This window comes from Salvelinus fontinalis, unplaced genomic scaffold (genome assembly GCF_029448725.1).
Source record: "Salvelinus fontinalis isolate EN_2023a unplaced genomic scaffold, ASM2944872v1 scaffold_0035, whole genome shotgun sequence".
Lineage (NCBI taxonomy): Eukaryota > Metazoa > Chordata > Actinopteri > Salmoniformes > Salmonidae > Salvelinus > Salvelinus fontinalis.
In genome coordinates this window covers 777,807-801,764 of record NW_026600244.1, presented here as the reverse complement: position 1 = coordinate 801,764, position 23,958 = coordinate 777,807, and the positions used below count along the sequence as shown (strand labels likewise).

General features: G+C 47.1%; 1 protein-coding gene across 1 annotated transcript; it reads left to right on the top strand.

Annotated features, from left to right (window-relative positions):
* Positions 1-124: 124 nt before the first annotated feature.
* LOC129842354 (NIPA-like protein 2) lies at positions 125-21,141 on the top strand. Its single transcript, XM_055910880.1, has 4 exons — positions 125-232; positions 7,559-7,622; positions 15,665-15,762; positions 20,536-21,141. Exons 1-4 carry the CDS (start codon positions 160-162, stop codon positions 20,640-20,642), a joined length of 342 nt encoding a protein of 113 aa, XP_055766855.1. The 5' UTR covers positions 125-159; the 3' UTR covers positions 20,643-21,141.
* Positions 21,142-23,958: the final 2,817 nt, after the last annotated feature.

The following is a 23,958-nucleotide window of genomic DNA, read 5'->3' as shown; positions in this document are numbered from 1 at the left end:
TGAGTCCACCGTGTGATGGATGAGTCCACCGTGTGATGGGACGAAGCTCCAGTATTATGATGGATGAGTCCACTGTGTGGGTCATAATATCATTCACATGGCCCTCAGAGGCCTCTCTTTAATCTGTCCTTCGCTGTTCTCAGGTTCCTTAATCAAGCCATGAAGATGTTTGATGCCACGGAGGTCGTCCCCATTAACTTTGTGTTCTTCACTGCCAGTGCCATTACCGCAGGTACGTTAGTTAATTATTCACAGCTAATTGGCCAGTGTTACCTAGTGTTAATTATTCACAGCTAATTGGCTAGTGTTAATTATTCACAGCTAATTGGCCAGTGTTACCTAGTGTTATATATTCACAGCTAATTGGCCAGTGTTACCTAGTGTTAAGTATTCACAGCTAATTGGCCAGTGTTACCCAGTGTTAATCTATTATTCACAGCTAATTGGCCAGTGTTAATCTTCCATCTTTGCATAACACTAAAAGTGTTAATTCCCTAACACTGACCAAGTCTAACAGCGTCAGCACTAAGCACAGTCTTAATTTAACACTAAAAAGTGTGGACCTGTAGACACTGGCCCAATGGTAAATTTAACACTGTCAGTGTTGATGTAACACTGGAGAATTTGCTGTATTTGGTCTTTATAAAAACAGACACATTGTTTAAGTGTACCAAACCCTTCCAGCTATTTAACCTCAGCCACAATAGCAGGAGAGTGATTCACCCTCTAGCCACCTCTATGAACATGTAGACAGCATTATGAACCTGTAGACAGCATTATGTACCTCTAGCCACCTCTATGAACCTGTAGACAGCATTATGTTCCTCTAGCCACCTCTATGAACCTGTAGACAGCATTATGTTCCTCTAGCCACCTCTATGAACCAGTAGACAGCATTATGTTCCTCTAGCCACCTCTATGAACCCGTAGACAGCATTATGTTCCTCTAGCCACCTCTATGAACCCGTAGACAGCATTATGTTCCTCTAGCCACCTCTATGAACCCGTAGACAGCATTATGTTCCTCTAGCCACCTCTATGAACCCGTAGACAGCATTATGTTCCTCTAGCCACCTCTATGAACCTGTAGACAGCATTCTGTACCTCTAGCCACCTCTATGAACCTGTAGACAGCATTATGTTCCTCTAGCCACCTCTATGAACCTGTAGACAGCATTATGTTCCTCTAGCCACCTCTATGAACCTGTAGACAGCATTATGTTCCTCTAGCCACCTCTATGAACATGTAGACAGCATTATGTTCCTCTAGCCACCTCTATGAACCTGTAGACAGCATTATGTTCCTTTAGCCACCTCTATGAACCTGTAGACAGCATTATGTTCCTCTAGCCACCTCTATGAACCCGTAGACAGCATTATGTTCCTCTAGCCACCTCTATGAACCCGTAGACAGCATTATGTTCCTCTAGCCACCTCTATGAACCCGTAGACAGCATTATGTTCCTCTAGCCACCTCTATGAACCTGTAGACAGCATTATGTTCCTCTAGCCACCTCTATGAACCCGTAGACAGCATTATGTTCCTCTAGCCACCTCTATGAACCCGTAGACAGCATTCTGTACCTCTAGCCACCTCTATGAACCTGTAGACAGCATTCTGTACCTCTAGCCACCTCTATGAACCTGTAGACAGCATTATGTTCCTCTAGCCACCTCTATGAACCCGTAGACAGCATTATGTTCCTCTAGCCACCTCTATGAACATGTAGACAGCATTATGTTCCTCTAGCCACCTCTATGAACCTGTAGACAGCATTATGTTCCTCTAGCCACCTCTATGAACCTGTAGACAGCATTATGTTCCTCTAGCCACCTCTATGAACATGTAGACAGCATTATGTTCCTCTAGCCACCTCTATGAACCTGTAGACAGCATTATGTTCCTCTAGCCACCTCTATGAACCTGTAGACAGCATTATGTTCCTCTAGCCACCTCTATGAACCTGTAGACAGTATTATGTTCCTCTAGCCAACTCTATGAACCTGTAGACAGCATTATGTACCTCTAGCCACCTCTATGAACCTGTAGACAGCATTCTGTTCCTCTAGCCACCTCTATGAACCCGTAGACAGCATTATGTTCCTCTAGCCACCTCTATGAACCCGTAGACAGCATTATGTTCCTCAAGCCACCTCTATGAACCCGTAGACAGCATTATGTTCCTCTAGCCACCTCTATGAACCCGTAGACAGCATTCTGTTCCTCTAGCCACCTCTATAAACCTGTAGACAGCATTATGTTCCTCTAGCCACCTCTATGAACCTGTAGATAGCATTATGTTCCTCTAGCCACCTCTATGAACCTGTAGATAGCATTATGTTCCTCTAGCCACCTCTATGAACCTGTAGACAGCATTATGTTCCTCTAGCCACCTCTATGAACCTGTAGACAGCATTCTGTTCCTCTAGCCACCTCTATGAACCTGTAGACAGCATTATGTTCCTCTAGCCACCTCTATGAACCTGTAGACAGCATTATGTTCCTCTAGCCACCTCTATGAACCTGTAGACAGTATTATGTTCCTCTAGCCACCTCTATGAACCTGTAGACAGCATTATGAACCTGTAGACAGCATTCTGTTCCTCTAGCCACCTCTATGAACCCGTAGACAGCATTATGTTCCTCTAGCCACCTCTATGAACCCGTAGACAGCATTATGTTCCTCAAGCCACCTCTATGAACCCGTAGACAGCATTATGTTCCTCTAGCCACCTCTATGAACCTGTAGACAGCATTATGTTCCTCTAGCCACCTCTATGAACCCGTAGACAGCATTATGTTCCTCTAGCCACCTCTATGAACCCGTAGACAGCATTCTGTACCTCTAGCCACCTCTATGAACCTGTAGACAGCATTCTGTACCTCTAGCCACCTCTATGAACCTGTAGACAGCATTATGTTCCTCTAGCCACCTCTATGAACCCGTAGACAGCATTATGTTCCTCTAGCCACCTCTATGAACATGTAGACAGCATTATGTTCCTCTAGCCACCTCTATGAACCTGTAGACAGCATTATGTTCCTCTAGCCACCTCTATGAACCTGTAGACAGCATTATGTTCCTCTAGCCACCTCTATGAACATGTAGACAGCATTATGTTCCTCTAGCCACCTCTATGAACCTGTAGACAGCATTATGTTCCTCTAGCCACCTCTATGAACCCGTAGACAGCATTATGTTCCTCTAGCCACCTCTATGAACCCGTAGACAGCATTATGTTCCTCTAGCCACCTCTATGAACCCGTAGACAGCATTATGTTCCTCTAGCCACCTCTATGAACCTGTAGACAGCATTATGTTCCTCTAGCCACCTCTATGAACCCGTAGACAGCATTATGTTCCTCTAGCCACCTCTATGAACCCGTAGACAGCATTCTGTACCTCTAGCCACCTCTATGAACCTGTAGACAGCATTCTGTACCTCTAGCCACCTCTATGAACCTGTAGACAGCATTATGTTCCTCTAGCCACCTCTATGAACCCGTAGACAGCATTATGTTCCTCTAGCCACCTCTATGAACATGTAGACAGCATTATGTTCCTCTAGCCACCTCTATGAACCTGTAGACAGCATTATGTTCCTCTAGCCACCTCTATGAACCTGTAGACAGCATTATGTTCCTCTAGCCACCTCTATGAACATGTAGACAGCATTATGTTCCTCTAGCCACCTCTATGAACCTGTAGACAGCATTATGTTCCTCTAGCCACCTCTATGAACCTGTAGACAGCATTATGTTCCTCTAGCCACCTCTATGAACCTGTAGACAGTATTATGTTCCTCTAGCCAACTCTATGAACCTGTAGACAGCATTATGTACCTCTAGCCACCTCTATGAACCTGTAGACAGCATTCTGTTCCTCTAGCCACCTCTATGAACCCGTAGACAGCATTATGTTCCTCTAGCCACCTCTATGAACCCGTAGACAGCATTATGTTCCTCAAGCCACCTCTATGAACCCGTAGACAGCATTATGTTCCTCTAGCCACCTCTATGAACCCGTAGACAGCATTCTGTTCCTCTAGCCACCTCTATAAACCTGTAGACAGCATTATGTTCCTCTAGCCACCTCTATGAACCTGTAGATAGCATTATGTTCCTCTAGCCACCTCTATGAACCTGTAGATAGCATTATGTTCCTCTAGCCACCTCTATGAACCTGTAGACAGCATTATGTTCCTCTAGCCACCTCTATGAACCTGTAGACAGCATTCTGTTCCTCTAGCCACCTCTATGAACCTGTAGACAGCATTATGTTCCTCTAGCCACCTCTATGAACCTGTAGACAGCATTATGTTCCTCTAGCCACCTCTATGAACCTGTAGACAGTATTATGTTCCTCTAGCCACCTCTATGAACCTGTAGACAGCATTATGAACCTGTAGACAGCATTCTGTTCCTCTAGCCACCTCTATGAACCCGTAGACAGCATTATGTTCCTCTAGCCACCTCTATGAACCCGTAGACAGCATTATGTTCCTCAAGCCACCTCTATGAACCCGTAGACAGCATTATGTTCCTCTAGCCACCTCTATGAACCTGTAGACAGCATTCTGTTCCTCTAGCCACCTCTATGAACCTGTAGACAGCATTCTGTTCCTCTGGCCACCTCTATGAACCTGTAGACAGCATTATGTTCCTCTAGCCACCTCTATGAACCTGTAGACAGCATTATGTTCCTCTAGCCAACTCTATGAACCTGTAGACAGCATTATGTTCCTCTAGCCAACTCTATGAACCTGTAGACAGCATTATGTTCCTCTAGCCAACTCTATGAACCTGTAGACAGCATTATGTTCCTCTATGAACCTGTAGACAGCATTATGTTCCTCACATTTTTCTTTTCCACAAGGCAAGTCAGTTTAAGAACAAATTTGTATTTACAATGACGGCCTACCGGGGAACAGTGGGTTAACTGCCTTGTTCAGGGGAACGGTGGGTTAACTGCCTTGTTCAGGGGGAACGGTGGGTTAACTGCCTTGTTCAGGGGAACGGTGGGTTAACTGCCTTGTTCAGAGGAACGGTGGGTTAACTGCCTTGTTCAGGGGAACGGTGGGTTAACTGCCTTGTTCAGGGGAACGGTGGGTAAACTGCCTTGTTCAGGGGAACGGTGGGTTAACTGCCTTGTTCAGGGGAACGGTGGGTTAACTGCCTTGTTCAGGGGAACGGTGGGTTAACTGCCTTGTTCAGGGGAACGGTGGGTTAACTGCCTTGTTCAGGGGAACGGTGGGTTAACTGCCTTGTTCAGGGGAACGGTGGGTTAACTGCCTTGTTCAGGGGAACGGTGGGTTAACTGCCTTGTTCAGGGGAACGGTGGGTTAACTGCCTTGTTCAGGGGAACGGTGGGTTAACTGCCTTGTTCAGGGGAACGGTGGGTTAACTGCCTTGTTCAGGGGAACGGTGGGTTAACTGCCTTGTTCAGGGGAACGGTGGGTTAACTGCCTTGTTCAGGGGAACGGTGGGTTAACTGCCTTGTTCAGGGGAACGGTGGGTTAACTGCCTTGTTCAGGGGAACGGTGGGTTAACTGCCTTGTTCAGGGGAACGGTGGGTTAACTGCCTTGTTCAGGGGAACAGTGGGTTAACTGCCTTGTTCAGGGGAACAGTGGGTTAACTGCCTTGTTCAGGGGAACGGTGGGTTAACTGCCTTGTTCAGGGGAACAGTGGGGTTAACTGCCTTGTTCAGGGGAACAGTGGGGTTAACTGCCTTGTTCAGGGGAACGGTGGGTTAACTGCCTTGTTCAGGGGAACGGTGGGTTAACTGCCTTGTTCAGGGGAACGGTGGGTTAACTGCCTTGTTCAGGGGAACGGTGGGTTAACTGCCTTGTTCAGGGGAACGGTGGGTTAACTGCCTTGTTCAGGGGCAGGATGACAGATTTATACCATGTCAGCTCGGGGATTCGATCCAGCAACCTTTCAGGTTACTGGCCCAACGCTCTAACCACTAGGTTACCTGCAGCCCCTACATCACCCGTCTATTTGTATCCCCCGAGCTCTCAGCCAGACCGTTGTGTTGTCAGCCTCATCAAGCACTATGACTAGATCTGGTAAGACCTTGATAGGATAGATGGACTCTGTTTAGACTGCAATAGGGAGGGGATGAATCAACGGCCAATACAGTTATCAATAATGTGAGGGGGGGGGGCGTTGGATGGAAATGGCCAACTACTCCCTTTTAAGTGCACTACTTTCGACCAGAGCCACATGGGGCCCTTGTTAAGTAGTGCACTATATAGGGTCCCATTTGAGACACCCCATGAGTTCGAGCTTGACATTATTCCATTGTTTTCATCGATCAACAGACATCAGCATTGACTGTTATCACCCAGCCGTCTCTCAGCAAGATGTATAATTTTACCTATTAAAACAGGAGTGAATACCTCAGATTTCCCTCTGTTCCAGTTGAGATGAGCTCTGTTGGGAAAAAATGTTTTGGTTCCTATAGCTCTGCTGAGATAACATCAACAGTCTATGGTTAACACCCTGAGTGTTGGTGACTCACTGATGGGAACTAGGGAACCATTTCTTTGTCTGCTTTTTCCTTTCTCACTCTCCTCTCCCTTTCTCTATCTCCCCCTGTGTCTCATTTCTGTCTCTCTCCATCCCTCTTTCTCCCTCTCACTGTCTCTGCCCCTCCTTTCTGTCTCTCTCCATCCCTGTATCTCCCTCTCACTGTCTCTGCCCCTCCTTTCTGTTTCTCTCCATCCCTCTCTCCCTCTCACTGTCTCTGCCCTGCCCCTCCTCTCTGTTTCTCTCCATCTCCCTGGGGACTCTAGAATCACTGCTGTCTCTTCAAAAAGGTCCAACAGAATCACTGTCTTGTGGCACAGCGTCACTACAGCCTGGGGTTCGATCCCAGGCTGTTTAACAACTGGCCGTGACACAATTGGCCCGGCGTCGTCCGGGTTAGGGGAGGGTTTGGCCGGGGGGGGCTTTACTTGGCTTATCGCGCTCTAGTGACTCCTTGTGGCGGGCCGGGCGCCTCCAGGCTGACCTCGGTCGTCAGTTGAACAGTGGTTGGTGCGGCTGGCTTCCGGGTGTTAAGAAGTGCGGTTTGGCGGGTCATATTTCAGAGGACACATGACTCGAGTTTTGCCTCCCGAGCCCGTTTGGGAGTTGCAGCGATGAGACAAGATTGAAATCATGAAAAATTGGGGGTAAAATAATCACTCGGCCTGGCTCCCTCTGTTTTCCCATCTCCGGAGGACTTATTTTTGTTCTGTGACTCTGCCAGACTAACTCTGTGCAACTCCATCCCAAATGGCACCCTATTCCCTAGATAGTGCACTACTTCCTATGGGCCCTGATCAAAAGTAGTGCACTAAATAAAGACACGGATGGCATTTGGGGATGCAGACATAATGTTCCGTGGTCTGGTGCTCCATACTAATTAGAGTTTATCCTCCAGATATGGACAGCTGTCTGCCTCTCTGCCTCTCTCAATGTCTGTCTGTCTGTGTCTCTCTGTCTCTCCCTCTGTCTGTCTCTCTGATGTTGTTTTGGCTTGGTGTTAAACTACGTCTTTTCTTTTGCAGGAATAGTATTCTACCAGGAATTCCAGGGGTTGGCTTTGCTCAATATATTAATGTTTCTCTTTGGGTAAGTAGTATGCAAGACCAACAGTACTGTCTTTTTCAGAATACAGGCGTTGACATTCCACCTAAATACAGGCCATGACATTCCACCTGAATACAGGCCATGACATTCCACCTGAATACAGGCCATGACATTCCACCTGAATACAGGCCATGACATTCCACCTGAATACAGGCCATGACATTCCACCTGAATACAGGCCATGACATTCCACCTGAATACAGGCCATGACATTCCACCTGAATACAGGACATGACATTCCACCTGAATACAGGCCATGACATTCCACCTGAATACAGGCCCCGTGACATTCCACCTGAATACAGGCCATGACATTCCACCTGAATACAGGCCATGACATTCCACCTGAATACAGGCCATGACATTCCACCTGAATACAGGTCTTGACATTCCTCTGAATACAGGCCTCGACATTCCACCTGAATACAGGCCTCGACATTCCACCTGAATACAGGCCATGACATTCCACCTGAATACAGGCCTCGACATTCCACCTGAATACAGGCCCCATGACATTCCACCTGAATACAGGCCATGACATTCCACCTGAATACAGGCCATGACATTCCACCTGAATACAGGCCATGACATTCCACCTGAATACAGGCCATGACATTCCACCTGAATACAGGCCATGACATTCCACCTGAATACGGGCCATGACATTCCACCTGAATACGGGCCATGACATTCCACCTGAATACGGGCCATGACATTCCACCTGAATACGGGCCATGACATTCCACCTGAATACGGGCCATGACATTCCACCTGAATACAGGCCCCATGACATTCCACCTGAATACAGGCCCCATGACATTCCACCTGAATACAGGCCCCATGACATTCCACATGAATACAGGCCATGACATTCCACCTGAATACAGGCCATGACATTCCACCTGAATACAGGCCATGACATTCCACCTGAATACAGGCCCCATGACATTCCACCTGAATACAGGCCATGACATTCCACCTGAATACGGGCCATGACATTCCACCTGAATACGGGCCATGACATTCCACCTGAATACGGGCCATGACATTCCACCTGAATACGGGCCATGACATTCCACCTGAATACAGGCCCCATGACATTCCACATGAATACAGGCCGTGACATTCCACCTGAATACAGGCCGTGACATTCCACCTGAATACAGGCCGTGACATTCCACCTGAATACAGGCCGTGACATTCCACCTGAATACAGGCCGTGACATTCCACCTGAATACAGGCCATGACATTCCACCTGAATACAGGCCATGACATTCCACCTGAATACAGGCCATGACATTCCACCTGAATACAGGCCATGACATTCCACCTGAATACAGGCCATGACATTCCACCTGAATACAGGTCTTGACATTCCACCTGAATACAGGTCTTGACATTCCACCTGAATACAGGCCTTGACATTCCTCTGAATACAGGCCTTGACATTCCTCTGAATACAGGCCATGACATTCCACCTGAATACAGGCCATGACATTCCTCTGAATACAGGCCATGACATTCTACCTGAATACAGGCCATGACATTCCACCTGAATACAGGCCTTGACATTCCTCTGAATACAGGCCTTGACATTCCACCTGAATACAGGTCTTGACATTCCACCTGAATACAGGTCTTGACATTCCACCTGAATACAGGCCATGACATTCCACCTGAATACAGGCCCCATGACATTCCACCTGAATACAGGCCGTGACATTCCACCTGAATACAGGCCGTGACATTCCACCTGAATACAGGCCTCGACATTCCACCTGAATACAGGCCATGACATTCCACCTGAATACAGGCAATGACATTCCACATGAATACAGGCCATGACATTCCACCTGAATACAGGTCTTGACATTCCACCTGAATACAGGTCTTGACATTCCACCTGAATACAGGCCATGACATTCCACCTGAATACAGGCCCCATGACATTCCACCTGAATACAGGTCTTGACATTCCACCTGAATACGGGCCATGACATTCCACCTGAATACGGGCCATGACATTCCACCTGAATACAGGCCCCATGACATTCCACCTGAATACAGGCCTTGACATTCCTCTGAATACAGGCCTTGACATTCCTCTGAATACAGGCCTTGACATTCCACCTGAATACAGGCCATGACATTCCACCTGAATACAGGTCTTGACATTCCACCTGAATACAGGTCTTGACATTCCACCTGAATACAGGTCTTGACATTCCACCTGAATACAGGTCTTGACATTCCACCTGAATACAGGCCATGACATTCCACCTGAATACAGGCCATGACATTCCACCTGAATACAGGCCCCATGACATTCCACCTGAATACAGGCCGTGACATTCCACCTGAATACAGGCCGTGACATTCCACCTGAATACAGGCCGTGACATTCCACCTGAATACAGGCCGTGACATTCCACCTGAATACAGGCCATGACATTCCACCTGAATACAGGCCATGACATTCCACCTGAATACAGGCCATGACATTCCACCTGAATACAGGCCATGACATTCCACCTGAATACAGGCCATGACATTCCACCTGAATACAGGCCATGACATTCCACCTGAATACAGGTCTTGACATTCCTCTGAATACAGGTCTTGACATTCCACCTGAATACAGGTCTTGACATTCCACCTGAATACAGGTCTTGACATTCCACATGAATACAGGTCTTGACATTCCACATGAATACAGGTCTTGACATTCCACATGAATACAGGTCTTGACATTCCACCTGAATACAGGTCTTGACATTCCACCTGAATACAGGCCATGACATTCCACCTGAATATAGGCCATGACATTCCTCTGAATACAGGCCATGACATTCCACCTGAATACAGGCCATGACATTCCACCTGAATACAGGCCATGACATTCCTCTGAATACAGGCCTTGACATTCCACCTGAATACAGGCCATGACATTCCACCTGAATACAGGCCATGACATTCCACCTGAATACAGGCCATGACATTCCTCTGAATACAGGCCATGACATTCTACCTGAATACAGGCCATGACATTCCACCTGAATACAGGCCTTGACATTCCTCTGAATACAGGCCATGACATTCCACCTGAATACAGGCCATGACATTCCTCTGAATACAGGCCTTGACATTCCACCTGAATACAGGTCTTGACATTCCACCTGAATACAGGCCTTGACATTCCTCTGAATACAGGCCTTGACATTCCTCTGAATACAGGCCTTGACATTCCACCTGAATACAGGCCATGACATTCCACCTGAATACAGGCCTTGACATTCCTCTGAATACAGGCCTTGACATTCCACCTGAATACAGGTCTTGACATTCCACCTGAATACAGGTCTTGACATTCCACCTGAATACAGGCCATGACATTCCACCTGAATACAGGCCCCATGACATTCCACCTGAATACAGGCCGTGACATTCCACCTGAATACAGGCCGTGACATTCCACCTGAATACAGGCCTCGACATTCCACCTGAATACAGGCCATGACATTCCACCTGAATACAGGCAATGACATTCCACATGAATACAGGCCATGACATTCCACCTGAATACAGGTCTTGACATTCCACCTGAATACAGGTCTTGACATTCCACCTGAATACAGGCCATGACATTCCACCTGAATACAGGCCCCATGACATTCCACCTGAATACAGGTCTTGACATTCCACCTGAATACGGGCCATGACATTCCACCTGAATACGGGCCATGACATTCCACCTGAATACAGGCCCCATGACATTCCACCTGAATACAGGCCTTGACATTCCTCTGAATACAGGCCTTGACATTCCTCTGAATACAGGCCTTGACATTCCACCTGAATACAGGCCATGACATTCCACCTGAATACAGGTCTTGACATTCCACCTGAATACAGGTCTTGACATTCCACCTGAATACAGGTCTTGACATTCCACCTGAATACAGGTCTTGACATTCCACCTGAATACAGGCCATGACATTCCACCTGAATACAGGCCATGACATTCCACCTGAATACAGGCCCCATGACATTCCACCTGAATACAGGCCGTGACATTCCACCTGAATACAGGCCGTGACATTCCACCTGAATACAGGCCGTGACATTCCACCTGAATACAGGCCATGACATTCCACCTGAATACAGGCCATGACATTCCACCTGAATACAGGCCATGACATTCCACCTGAATACAGGCCATGACATTCCACCTGAATACAGGCCATGACATTCCACCTGAATACAGGCCATGACATTCCACCTGAATACAGGTCTTGACATTCCTCTGAATACAGGTCTTGACATTCCACCTGAATACAGGTCTTGACATTCCACCTGAATACAGGTCTTGACATTCCACATGAATACAGGTCTTGACATTCCACATGAATACAGGTCTTGACATTCCACCTGAATACAGGTCTTGACATTCCACCTGAATACAGGCCATGACATTCCACCTGAATACAGGCCATGACATTCCTCTGAATACAGGCCATGACATTCCACCTGAATACAGGCCATGACATTCCACCTGAATACAGGCCATGACATTCCTCTGAATACAGGCCTTGACATTCCACCTGAATACAGGCCATGACATTCCACCTGAATACAGGCCATGACATTCCTCTGAATACAGGCCATGACATTCTACCTGAATACAGGCCATGACATTCCACCTGAATACAGGCCTTGACATTCCTCTGAATACAGGCCATGACATTCCACCTGAATACAGGCCATGACATTCCTCTGAATACAGGCCTTGACATTCCACCTGAATACAGGTCTTGACATTCCACCTGAATACAGGCCTTGACATTCCTCTGAATACAGGCCTTGACATTCCTCTGAATACAGGCCTTGACATTCCACCTGAATACAGGCCATGACATTCCACCTGAATACAGGTCTTGACATTCCACCTGAATACAGGTCTTGACATTCCACCTGAATACAGGTCTTGACATTCCACCTGAATACAGGTCTTGACATTCCACCTGAATACAGGCCATGACATTCCACCTGAATACAGGCCCCATGACATTCCACCTGAATACAGGCCGTGACATTCCACCTGAATACAGGCCTCGACATTCCACCTGAATACAGGCCGTGACATTCCACCTGAATACAGGCCATGACATTCCACCTGAATACAGGCCATGACATTCCACCTGAATACAGGCCATGACATTCCACCTGAATACAGGCCATGACATTCCACATGAATACAGGCCATGACATTCCACCTGAATACAGGCCATGACATTCCACCTGAATACAGGTCTTGACATTCCTCTGAATACAGGTCTTGACATTCCACCTGAATACAGGTCTTGACATTCCACCTGAATACAGGCCTTGACATTCCTCTGAATACAGGCCTTGACATTCCTCTGAATACAGGCCTTGACATTCCACCTGAATACAGGCCATGACACTCCACCTGAATACAGGTCTTGACATTCCACCTGAATACAGGTCTTGACATTCCACCTGAATACAGGTCTTGACATTCCACCTGAATACAGGTCTTGACATTCCACCTGAATACAGGCCATGACATTCCACCTGAATACAGGCCATGACATTCCACCTGAATACAGGCCCCATGACATTCCACCTGAATACAGGCCGTGACATTCCACCTGAATACAGGCCGTGACATTCCACCTGAATACAGGCCGTGACATTCCTCTGAATACAGGCCATGACATTCCACCTGAATACAGGCCATGACATTCCTCTGAATACAGGCCTTGACATTCCACCTGAATACAGGCCATGACATTCCACCTGAATACAGGCCATGACATTCCACCTGAATACAGGCCATGACATTCCTCTGAATACAGGCCATGACATTCTACCTGAATACAGGCCATGACATTCCACCTGAATACAGGCCTTGACATTCCTCTGAATACAGGCCATGACATTCCACCTGAATACAGGCCATGACATTCCTCTGAATACAGGCCTTGACATTCCACCTGAATACAGGTCTTGACATTCCACCTGAATACAGGCCTTGACATTCCTCTGAATACAGGCCTTGACATTCCTCTGAATACAGGCCTTGACATTCCACCTGAATACAGGCCATGACATTCCACCTGAATACAGGTCTTGACATTCCACCTGAATACAGGTCTTGACATTCCACCTGAATACAGGTCTTGACATTCCACCTGAATACAGGTCTTGACATTCCACCTGAATACAGGTCTTGACATTCCACCTGAATACAGGTCTTGACATTCCACCTGAATACAGGTCTTGACATTCCACCTGAATACAGGCCATGACATTCCACCTGAATACAGGCCCCATGACATTCCACCTGAATACAGGCCGTGACATTCCACCTGAATACAGGCCTCGACATTCCACCTGAATACAGGCCGTGACATTCCACCTGAATACAGGCCATGACATTCCACCTGAATACAGGCCATGACATTCCACCTGAATACAGGCCATGACATTCCACCTGAATACAGGCCATGACATTCCACCTGAATACAGGCCATGACATTCCACCTGAATACAGGCCATGACATTCCACCTGAATACAGGTCTTGACATTCCACCTGAATACAGGTCTTGACATTCCACATGAATACAGGTCTTGACATTCCACATGAATACAGGTCTTGACATTCCACCTGAATACAGGTCTTGACATTCCACCTGAATACAGGCCGTGACATTCCACCTGAATACAGGCCGTGACATTCCACCTGAATACAGGCCGTGACATTCCACCTGAATACAGGTCTTGACATTCCACCTGAATACAGGCCGTGACATTCCACCTGAATACAGGCCGTGACATTCCACCTGAATACAGGCCGTGACATTCCACCTGAATACAGGCCGTGACATTCCACCTGAGTACAGGCCGTGACATTCCACCTGAGTACAGGCCGTGACATTCCACCTGAGTACAGGCCGTGACATTCCACCTGAGTACAGGCCTCGACATTCCACCTGAGTACAGGCCGTGACATTCCACCTGAATACAGGCCGTGACATTCCACCTGAATACAGGCCGTGACATTCCACCTGAATACAGGCCATGACATTCCTCTGAATACAGGCCATGACATTCCTCTGAATACAGGCCATGACATTCCACCTGAATACAGGCCATGACATTCCTCTGAATACAGGCCATGACATTCCACCTGAATACAGGCCATGACATTCCTCTGAATACAGGCCATGACATTCCACCTGAATACAGGCCGTGACATTCCACCTAAATACAGGCTGTGACATTCCACCTGAATACAGGCCTTGACATTCCTCTGAATACAGGCCATGACATTCTACCTGAATACAGGCCATGACATTCCACCTGAATACAGGCCTTGACATTCCACCTGAATACAGGCCATGACATTCCTCTGAATACAGGCCTTGACATTCCACCTGAATACAGGCCATGACATTCTACCTGAATACAGGCCATGACATTCCACCTGAATACAGGCCATGACATTCCACCTGAATACAGGCCATGACATTCCACCTGAATACAGGCCTTGACATTCCACCTAAATACAGGCCTTGACATTCCACCTAAATACAGGCCTTGACATTCCACCTAAATACAGGCCGTGACATTCCACCTAAATACAGGCCGTGACATTCCACCTGAATACAGGCCGTGACATTCCACCTGAATACAGGCCCCATGACATTCCACCTGAATACAGGTCTTGACATTCCACCTGAATACAGGCCATGACATTCCACCTGAATACAGGCCGTGACATTCCTCAATGTGACATCCAGAGTAGGGGCTGTGGATGCTCTTTTCAGTCCCTGTATCTGGTTACTCTTAATGGAGTTTAATGCACCGTCTCAATGAACTCCAGAGACCGTATCACTCTGAGGGTTCAGATAACCCCAACATTGTAAACCCCAGTGATTCCAAGTCCTTGATTTTAGAGTGATATCTGAACATAGCCCTCTCTCTGAACTCTTCCAGCTGTCTGCTCTCATTCATTGGAGTCTTCCTGATAGCCAGAGACAGACCCAAGATCAAGACTGAAAACGTAACCTTTATAGCCATGGGGAAAATACCAGGTAACTATATACGTCTCGTACAAACAAATAGAAATGGATGAGGGATATTAAAACAAGATGTTTCAAATGCTAAGACTAGATTTCTACAAAGAAACACAAACCTTTTAATATCCAAGACTAGATTTCTACAAAGAAACACAAACCTTTTGTCTGAAAAAGTTGCATTTGAAGCAGGTAACTGATAGTTTAACATGGTATTACTGGTTTGGCCCCAGCCAACCACACGTAGCAGGTATACAAGAAACACCTGAAACTAAATCCCCTTGTCCTCCAGTACCCCCCCCCAACCCCGGTCCTCCAGTACCCCCCCCCCCCCCCCAACCCCGGTCCTCCAGTACCCCCCCCCCCCAACCCCGGTCCTCCAGGACCCCCCCCCAACCCCGGTCCTGTTCAGACATCCCTCAATAGCCAGGAGGTGCTTAATGTCTTACTCCACAGTAAACCTGTTCAGACATCCCTCAATAGCCAGGAGGTGAGTTTAACGTGGTGAATGTGCATTATCCCCAGCAGTAGAATAACGTGGTGAATGTGCATTATCCCCAGCAGTAGAATGACACTGTGAATGTGCATTATCCCCAGCAGTAGAATACCACGGTGAATGTGCATTATCCCCAGCAGTAGAATACCACGGCGAATGTGCATTATCCCCAGCAGCAGAATACCACGGTGAATGTGCATTATCCCCCACAGTAGAATACCACGGTGAATGTGCATTATCCCCAGCAGTAGAATAACACGGTGAATGTGCATTATCCCCCACAGTAGAATAACACGGTGAATGTGCATTATCCCCAGCAGTAGAATAACATGGTGAATGTGCATTATCCCCCGCAGTAGAATACCACGGTGAATGTGCATTATCCCCCACCGTAGAATAACACGGTAAATGTGCATTATCCCCCACAGTAGAATAACACGGTGAATGTGCATTATCCCCAGCAGTAGAATACCACGGTGAATGTGCATTATCCCCAGCAGCAGAATACCACGGTGAATGTGCATTATCCCCCACAGTAGAATAACACGGTAAATGTGCATTATCCCCCACAGTAGAATAACACGGTGAATGTGCATTATCCCCAGCAGTAGAATACCACGGTGAATGTGCATTATCCCCCACAGTAGAATACCACGGTGAATGTGCATTACCCCCCACAGTAGAATAACACGGTGAATGTGCATTATCCCCAGCAGTAGAATACCATGGTGAATGTGCAATATCCCCCACAGTAGAATAACATGGTAAATGTGCATTATCCCCAGCAGCAGAATAACGTGGTGAATGTGCATTATCCCTAGCAGCAGAATAACACGGTGAATGTGCATTATCCCCAGCAGCAGAATGACACGGTGAATGTGCATTATCCCCAGCAGTAGAATAACACGGTGAATGTGCATTATCCCCAGCAGCAGAATACCACGGTGAATGTGCATTATCCCCCACAGTAGAATAACACGGTGAATGTGCATTATCCCCCACAGTAGAATAACACGGTGAATGTGCATTATCCCCCACAGTAGAATAACACGGTGAATGTGCATTATCCCCAGCAGTAGAATGACACGGCGAATGTGCATTATCCCCCGCAGTAGAATAACACGGTAAATGTGCATTATCCCCAGCAGTAGAATACCACGGTGAATGTGCATTATCCCCCACAGTAGAATAACACGGTGAATGTGCATTATCCCCAGCAGTAGAATACCACGGTGAATGTGCATTATCCCCCACAGTAGAATAACACGGTGAATGTGCATTATCCCCAGCAGCAGAATAACGCGGTGAATGTGCATTATCCCCAGCAGCAGAATAACGTGGTGAATGTGCATTATCCCCAGCAGCAGAATAACGTGGTGAATGTGCATTATCCCCAGCAGCAGAATAACACGGTGCATTTGCATTATCCCCCACAGTAGAATAACACGGTGAATGTGCATTATCCCCAGCAGCAGAATACCACGGTGAATGTGCATTATCCCCCACAGTAGAATAACACGGTGAATGTGCATTATCCCCAGCAGTAGAATATCACGGTGAATGTGCATTATCCCCCACAGTAGAATAACACGGTGAATGTGCATTATCCCCAGCAGCAGAATACCACGGTGAATGTGCATTATCCCCCACAGTAGAATAACACGGTGAATGTGCATTATCCCCAGCAGCAGAATACCACGGTGAATGTGCATTAACCCCCACAGTAGAATAACACGGTAAATGTGCATTATCCCCCACAGTAGAATAACACGGTGAATGTGCATTATCCCCAGCAGTAGAATACCACGGTGAATGTGCATTATCCCCAGCAGCAGAATACCACGGTGAATGTGCATTATCCCCCACAGTAGAATAACACGGTAAATGTGCATTATCCCCCACAGTAGAATAACACGGTGAATGTGCATTATCCCCAGCAGTAGAATACCACGGTGAATGTGCATTATCCCCCACAGTAGAATACCACGGTGAATGTGCATTACCCCCCACAGTAGAATAACACGGTGAATGTGCATTATCCCCAGCAGTAGAATACCATGGTGAATGTGCAATATCCCCCACAGTAGAATAACATGGTAAATGTGCATTATCCCCAGCAGCAGAATAACGTGGTGAATGTGCATTATCCCTAGCAGCAGAATAACACGGTGAATGTGCATTATCCCCAGCAGTAGAATGACACGGTGAATGTGCATTATCCCCAGCAGTAGAATAACACGGTGAATGTGCATTATCCCCCACAGTAGAATAACACGGTGAATGTGCATTATCCCCAGCAGTAGAATATCACGGTGAATGTGCATTATCCCCCACAGTAGAATAACACGGTGAATGTGCATTATCCCCAGCAGCAGAATACCACGGTGAATGTGCATTATCCCCCACAGTAGAATAACACGGTGAATGTGCATTATCCCCAGCAGCAGAATACCACGGTGAATGTGCATTAACCCCCACAGTAGAATAACACGGTAAATGTGCATTATCCCCCACAGTAGAATAACACGGTGAATGTGCATTATCCCCAGCAGTAGAATACCACGGTGAATGTGCATTATCCCCAGCAGCAGAATACCACGGTGAATGTGCATTATCCCCCACAGTAGAATAACACGGTAAATGTGCATTATCCCCCACAGTAGAATAACACGGTGAATGTGCATTATCCCCAGCAGTAGAATACCACGGTGAATGTGCATTATCCCCCACAGTAGAATACCACGGTGAATGTGCATTACCCCCCACAGTAGAATAACACGGTGAATGTGCATTATCCCCAGCAGTAGAATACCATGGTGAATGTGCAATATCCCCCACAGTAGAATAACATGGTAAATGTGCATTATCCCCAGCAGCAGAATAACGTGGTGAATGTGCATTATCCCTAGCAGCAGAATAACACGGTGAATGTGCATTATCCCCAGCAGTAGAATGACACGGTGAATGTGCATTATCCCCAGCAGTAGAATAACACGGTGAATGTGCATTATCCCCAGCAGCAGAATACCACGGTGAATGTGCATTATCCCCCACAGTAGAATAACACGGTGAATGTGCATTATCCCCCACAGTAGAATAACACGGTGAATGTGCATTATCCCCCACAGTAGAATAACACGGTGAATGTGCATTATCCCCAGCAGTAGAATGACACGGCGAATGTGCATTATCCCCCGCAGTAGAATAACACGGTAAATGTGCATTATCCCCAGCAGCAGAATAACGTGGTGAATGTGCATTATCCCCAGCAGTAGAATACCACGGTGAATGTGCATTATCCCCCACAGTAGAATAACACGGTGAATGTGCATTATCCCCAGCAGTAGAATACCACGGTGAATGTGCATTATCCCCCACAGTAGAATAACACGGTGAATGTGCATTATCCCCAGCAGCAGAATAACGCGGTGAATGTGCATTATCCCCAGCAGCAGAATAACGTGGTGAATGTGCATTATCCCCAGCAGCAGAATAACGTGGTGAATGTGCATTATCCCCAGCAGCAGAATAACACGGTGCATTTGCATTATCCCCAGCAGCAGAATAACACGGTGAATGTGCATTATCCCCCACAGTAGAATAACACGGTGAATGTGCATTATCCCCAGCAGTAGAATACCACGGTGAATGTGCATTATCCCCCACAGTAGAATAACACGGTGAATGTGCATTATCCCCAGCAGCAGAATAACGCGGTGAATGTGCATTATCCCCAGCAGCAGAATAACGTGGTGAATGTGCATTATCCCCAGCAGCAGAATAACGTGGTGAATGTGCATTATCCCCAGCAGCAGAATAACACGGTGCATTTGCATTATCCCCAGCAGCAGAATAACACGGTGAATGTGCATTACCCCCCACAGTAGAATAACATGGCGAATGTGCATTATCCCCAGCAGTAGAATACCACGGTGAATGTGCATTATCCCCCACAGTAGAATAACATGGTAAATGTGCATTATCCCCAGCAGCAGAATAACATGGTAAATGTGCATTATCCCTAGCAGCAGAATAACACGGTGAATGTGCATTATCCCCAGCAGCAGAATAACACGGTGAATGTGCATTATCCCCAGCAGCAGAATAACACGGTGAATGTGCATTATCCCCAGCAGCAGAATAACACGGTGAATGTGCATTATCCCCAGCAGCAGAATAACACGGTGAATGTGCATAATCCCCAGCAGCAGAATAACACGGTGAATGTGCATTATCCCCAGCAGCAGACCACCTCTCTAACGATCTATATGTGTTGTCTCTTGTCTCTGCTACAGGGAGAAAATGTAAAGACAAGGTCCAGCCGGAGGTGAAAAGCAACACATACGGCTCTCTGGCAGCTAAACTCATGTGTAACAAACCTGGTCCACAGGACGACTCCTAATATCAGCCACACCTGTCTGTCTGTGTACAGAGATTACCTGTGTCAACACTACACTACACACACACCTGTCTCCTGGGTTGCCAGACTGAATGGCTGACTAACAGGGACAAAGTGAGAGCACCGTCTCCATACTGTATTTCCAGCAGGATTATGGCTGCATTAGCAAAAAAAATCCCCAGATTTTCCCAGAAATCCTAGTTAGAAGATACTAGGAATCCCTGCTATCTCGCTCCTGATTCCAGGATTTCTGGGAAAAACTTGGACATCTTTGGGAAAGTTACAATGATCAGGGAATTGAACTCTGGTGCTACAGATACTGAAGAGACATTTCAGGATCCGACCCGAATGCACTACAGACACCAAATAAAACATTATTATTTAATTATCAAGGAGGAACCACCTGATTTATTCTCTGTTAATACGAAAGCAACTGTCGGAACCAATTTAATATGGTTTCAATCATTGATTTGTTAATAAACTGGAATGTGATGTTTAAAAAGTGTTTCTCGAGGTCCCTAAACTCCTGGCTGGTTAAGACGGTGCACCAGCGCACTCTACTGGTCGTAACAAGAATTACTATAACTACATGAGGGCATCTCAAGGCCCAGTAGACAACTTTTTAAATGTTAGGTGTTTTAAACGTCAGACAGAACAGAAGTTGTTTGTTTAAGCTAATAACCTTGGACGCCCAGGCTTCGCTCAACAAGATGAGATTTGGGAAGAATGGCCTCAGGACCACGCAGACGTTTTAACATGACTACAGCTTCACCCGTTTTCAAATCAAAACAACGTCATTTTCTGAATCGCATTTCAAAGTGCAGCGGCGTCTAATACAGTTTAACTGCCATACTGAGAGGTACGGCTGAGCCTACGTCCTCAGGTAACCCACAGCCATACTGAGAGGTACGGCTGAGCCTCCGTCCTCAGGTAACCCACAGCCATACTGAGAGGTACGGCTGAGCCTGCGTCCTCAGGTAACCCACAGCCATACTGAGAGGTACGGCTGAGCCTCCGTCCTCAGGTAACCCACAGCCATACTGAGAGGTACGGCTGAGCCTAAGTCCTCAGGTAACCCACAGCCATACTGAGAGGTACGGCTGAGCCTACGTCCTCAGGTAACCCACAGCCATACTGAGAGGTACGGCTGAGCCTGCGTCCTCAGGTAACCCACAGCCATACTGAGAGGTACGGCTGAGCCTGCGTCCTCAGGTAACCCACAGCCATACTGAGAGGTACGGCTGAGCCTGCGTCCTCAGGTAACCCACAGCCATACTGAGAGGTATGGCTGAGCCTACGTCCTCAGGTAACCCACATGGCTGAGCCTACGTCTTCAGGTAACCCACTGCCATACTGAGAGGTACGGCTGAGCCTGCGTCCTCAGGTAAACCACAGCCATACTGAGAGGTACGGCTGAGCCTGCGTCCTCAGGTAACCCACAGCCATACTGAGAGGTATGGCTGAGCCTACGTCCTCAGGTAACCCACAGCCATACTGAGAGGTACGGCTGAGCCTGCGTCCTCAGGTAACCCACAGCCATACTGAGAGGTACGGCTGAGCCTACGTCCTCAGGTAACCCACAGCCATACTGAGAGGTACGGCTGAGCCTACGTCCTCAGGTAACCCACAGCCATACTGAGAGGTACGGCTAAGCCTACGTCCTCAGGTAACCCACACAGACGGACGTCTCACCTCCATTTTGAATTGACAATGAACTTAATAACGAGGGTTTTCTTACCAATATAAATTAGCAGATGATTTTCCTTATTTTGACCCCCCGAAAATATAATGTGAATGTAGTTAAGAAATTAAACATTTTAAACTCATTATCACTCAATAAGAGAGTAAAAACCAGGTAAGTTTTATATGCATTGTGTACGTCGTCCAATGAAATGCAGCCTCCTACTTCACAGATAGGAAACAACAGATGGGAAACAACAGATGGGAAACAACAGATGGGAAACAACAGATGGGAAACAACAGATAGGAAACATTTTAGCATCAGTATAATACAGGAAGGTTCCATATATAGTCTAGTAACAGCAGGTGGGCTGTTGACACGGAGTGCACAAAACATTAGGAACACCTTTCCTAGTATTGAGTTGCACTCCCTCTTGACGTCGGGGCATGGGGGGCTCTAGGTATCGAAGGCGTTCCACGGGGATGCTGGCCCAAATGCTTCCCACAGTTGTCAAATTGGCCGGTGGATCATTGGGAAACTGAGTGTGAAAATCCCAGCAGCGTTGCAGTTCTTGGCACCTACTACCATACCCCGATCAAAAGGCACACATCTTTAGTCTTGGCACCTACTACCATACCCTGATCAAAAGGCACACATCTTTAGTCTTGGCACCTACTACCATACCCTGATCAAAAGGCACACATCTTTAGTCTTGGCACCTACTACCATACCCTGATCAAAAGGCACACATCTTTAGTCTTGGCACCTACTACCATACCCTGATCAAAAGGCACACATCTTTAGTCTTGGCACCTACTACCATACCCCGATCAAAAGGCACACATCTTTAGTCTTGGCACCTACTACCATACCCCGATCAAAAGGCACACATCTTTAGTCTTGGCACCTACTACCATACCCTGATCAAAAGGCACACATCTTTAGTCTTGGCACCTACTACCATACCCCGATCAAAAGGCACACATCTTTAGTCTTGGCACCTACTACCATACCCCGATCAAAAGGCACACATCTTTAGTCTTGGCACCTACTACCATACCCCGATCAAAAGGCACACATCTTTAGTCTTGGCACCTACTACCATACCCCGATCAAAAGGCACACATCTTTAGTCTTGGCACCTACTACCATACCCTGATCAAAAGGCACACATCTTTAGTCTTGGCACCTACTACCATACCCCGATCAAAAGGCACACATCTTTAGTCTTGGCACCTACTACCATACCCCGATCAAAAGGCACACATCTTTAGTCTTGGCACCTACTACCATACCCCGATCAAAAGGCACACATCTTTAGTCTTGGCACCTACTACCATACCCCGATCAAAAGGCACACATCTTTAGTCTTGGCACCTACTACCATACCCCGATCAAAAGGCACACATCTTTAGTCTTGGCACCTACTACCATACCCCGATCAAAAGGCACACATCTTTAGTCTTGGCACCTACTACCATACCCCGATCAAAAGGCACACATCTTTAGTCTTGGCACCTACTACCATACCCCAATCAAAAGGCACACATCTTTAGTCTTGGCACCTACTACCATACCCCGATCAAAAGGCACACATCTTTAGTCTTGGCACCTACTACCATACCCCGATCAAAAGGC

Bases quoted from the DNA above. Each gene is read 5' to 3' on its own strand.
- LOC129842354 (XM_055910880.1), top strand. From the start codon at position 160: ATGAAGATGTTTGATGCCACGGAGGTCGTCCCCATTAACTTTGTGTTC. The intron at 233-7,558 runs GTACGTTAGTTA...TTTCTTTTGCAG, and splicing joins TGCCAGTGCCATTACCGCAG to GAATAGTATTCTACCAGGAA. The intron at 15,763-20,535 runs GTAACTATATAC...TCTCTGCTACAG, and splicing joins AGCCATGGGGAAAATACCAG to GGAGAAAATGTAAAGACAAG.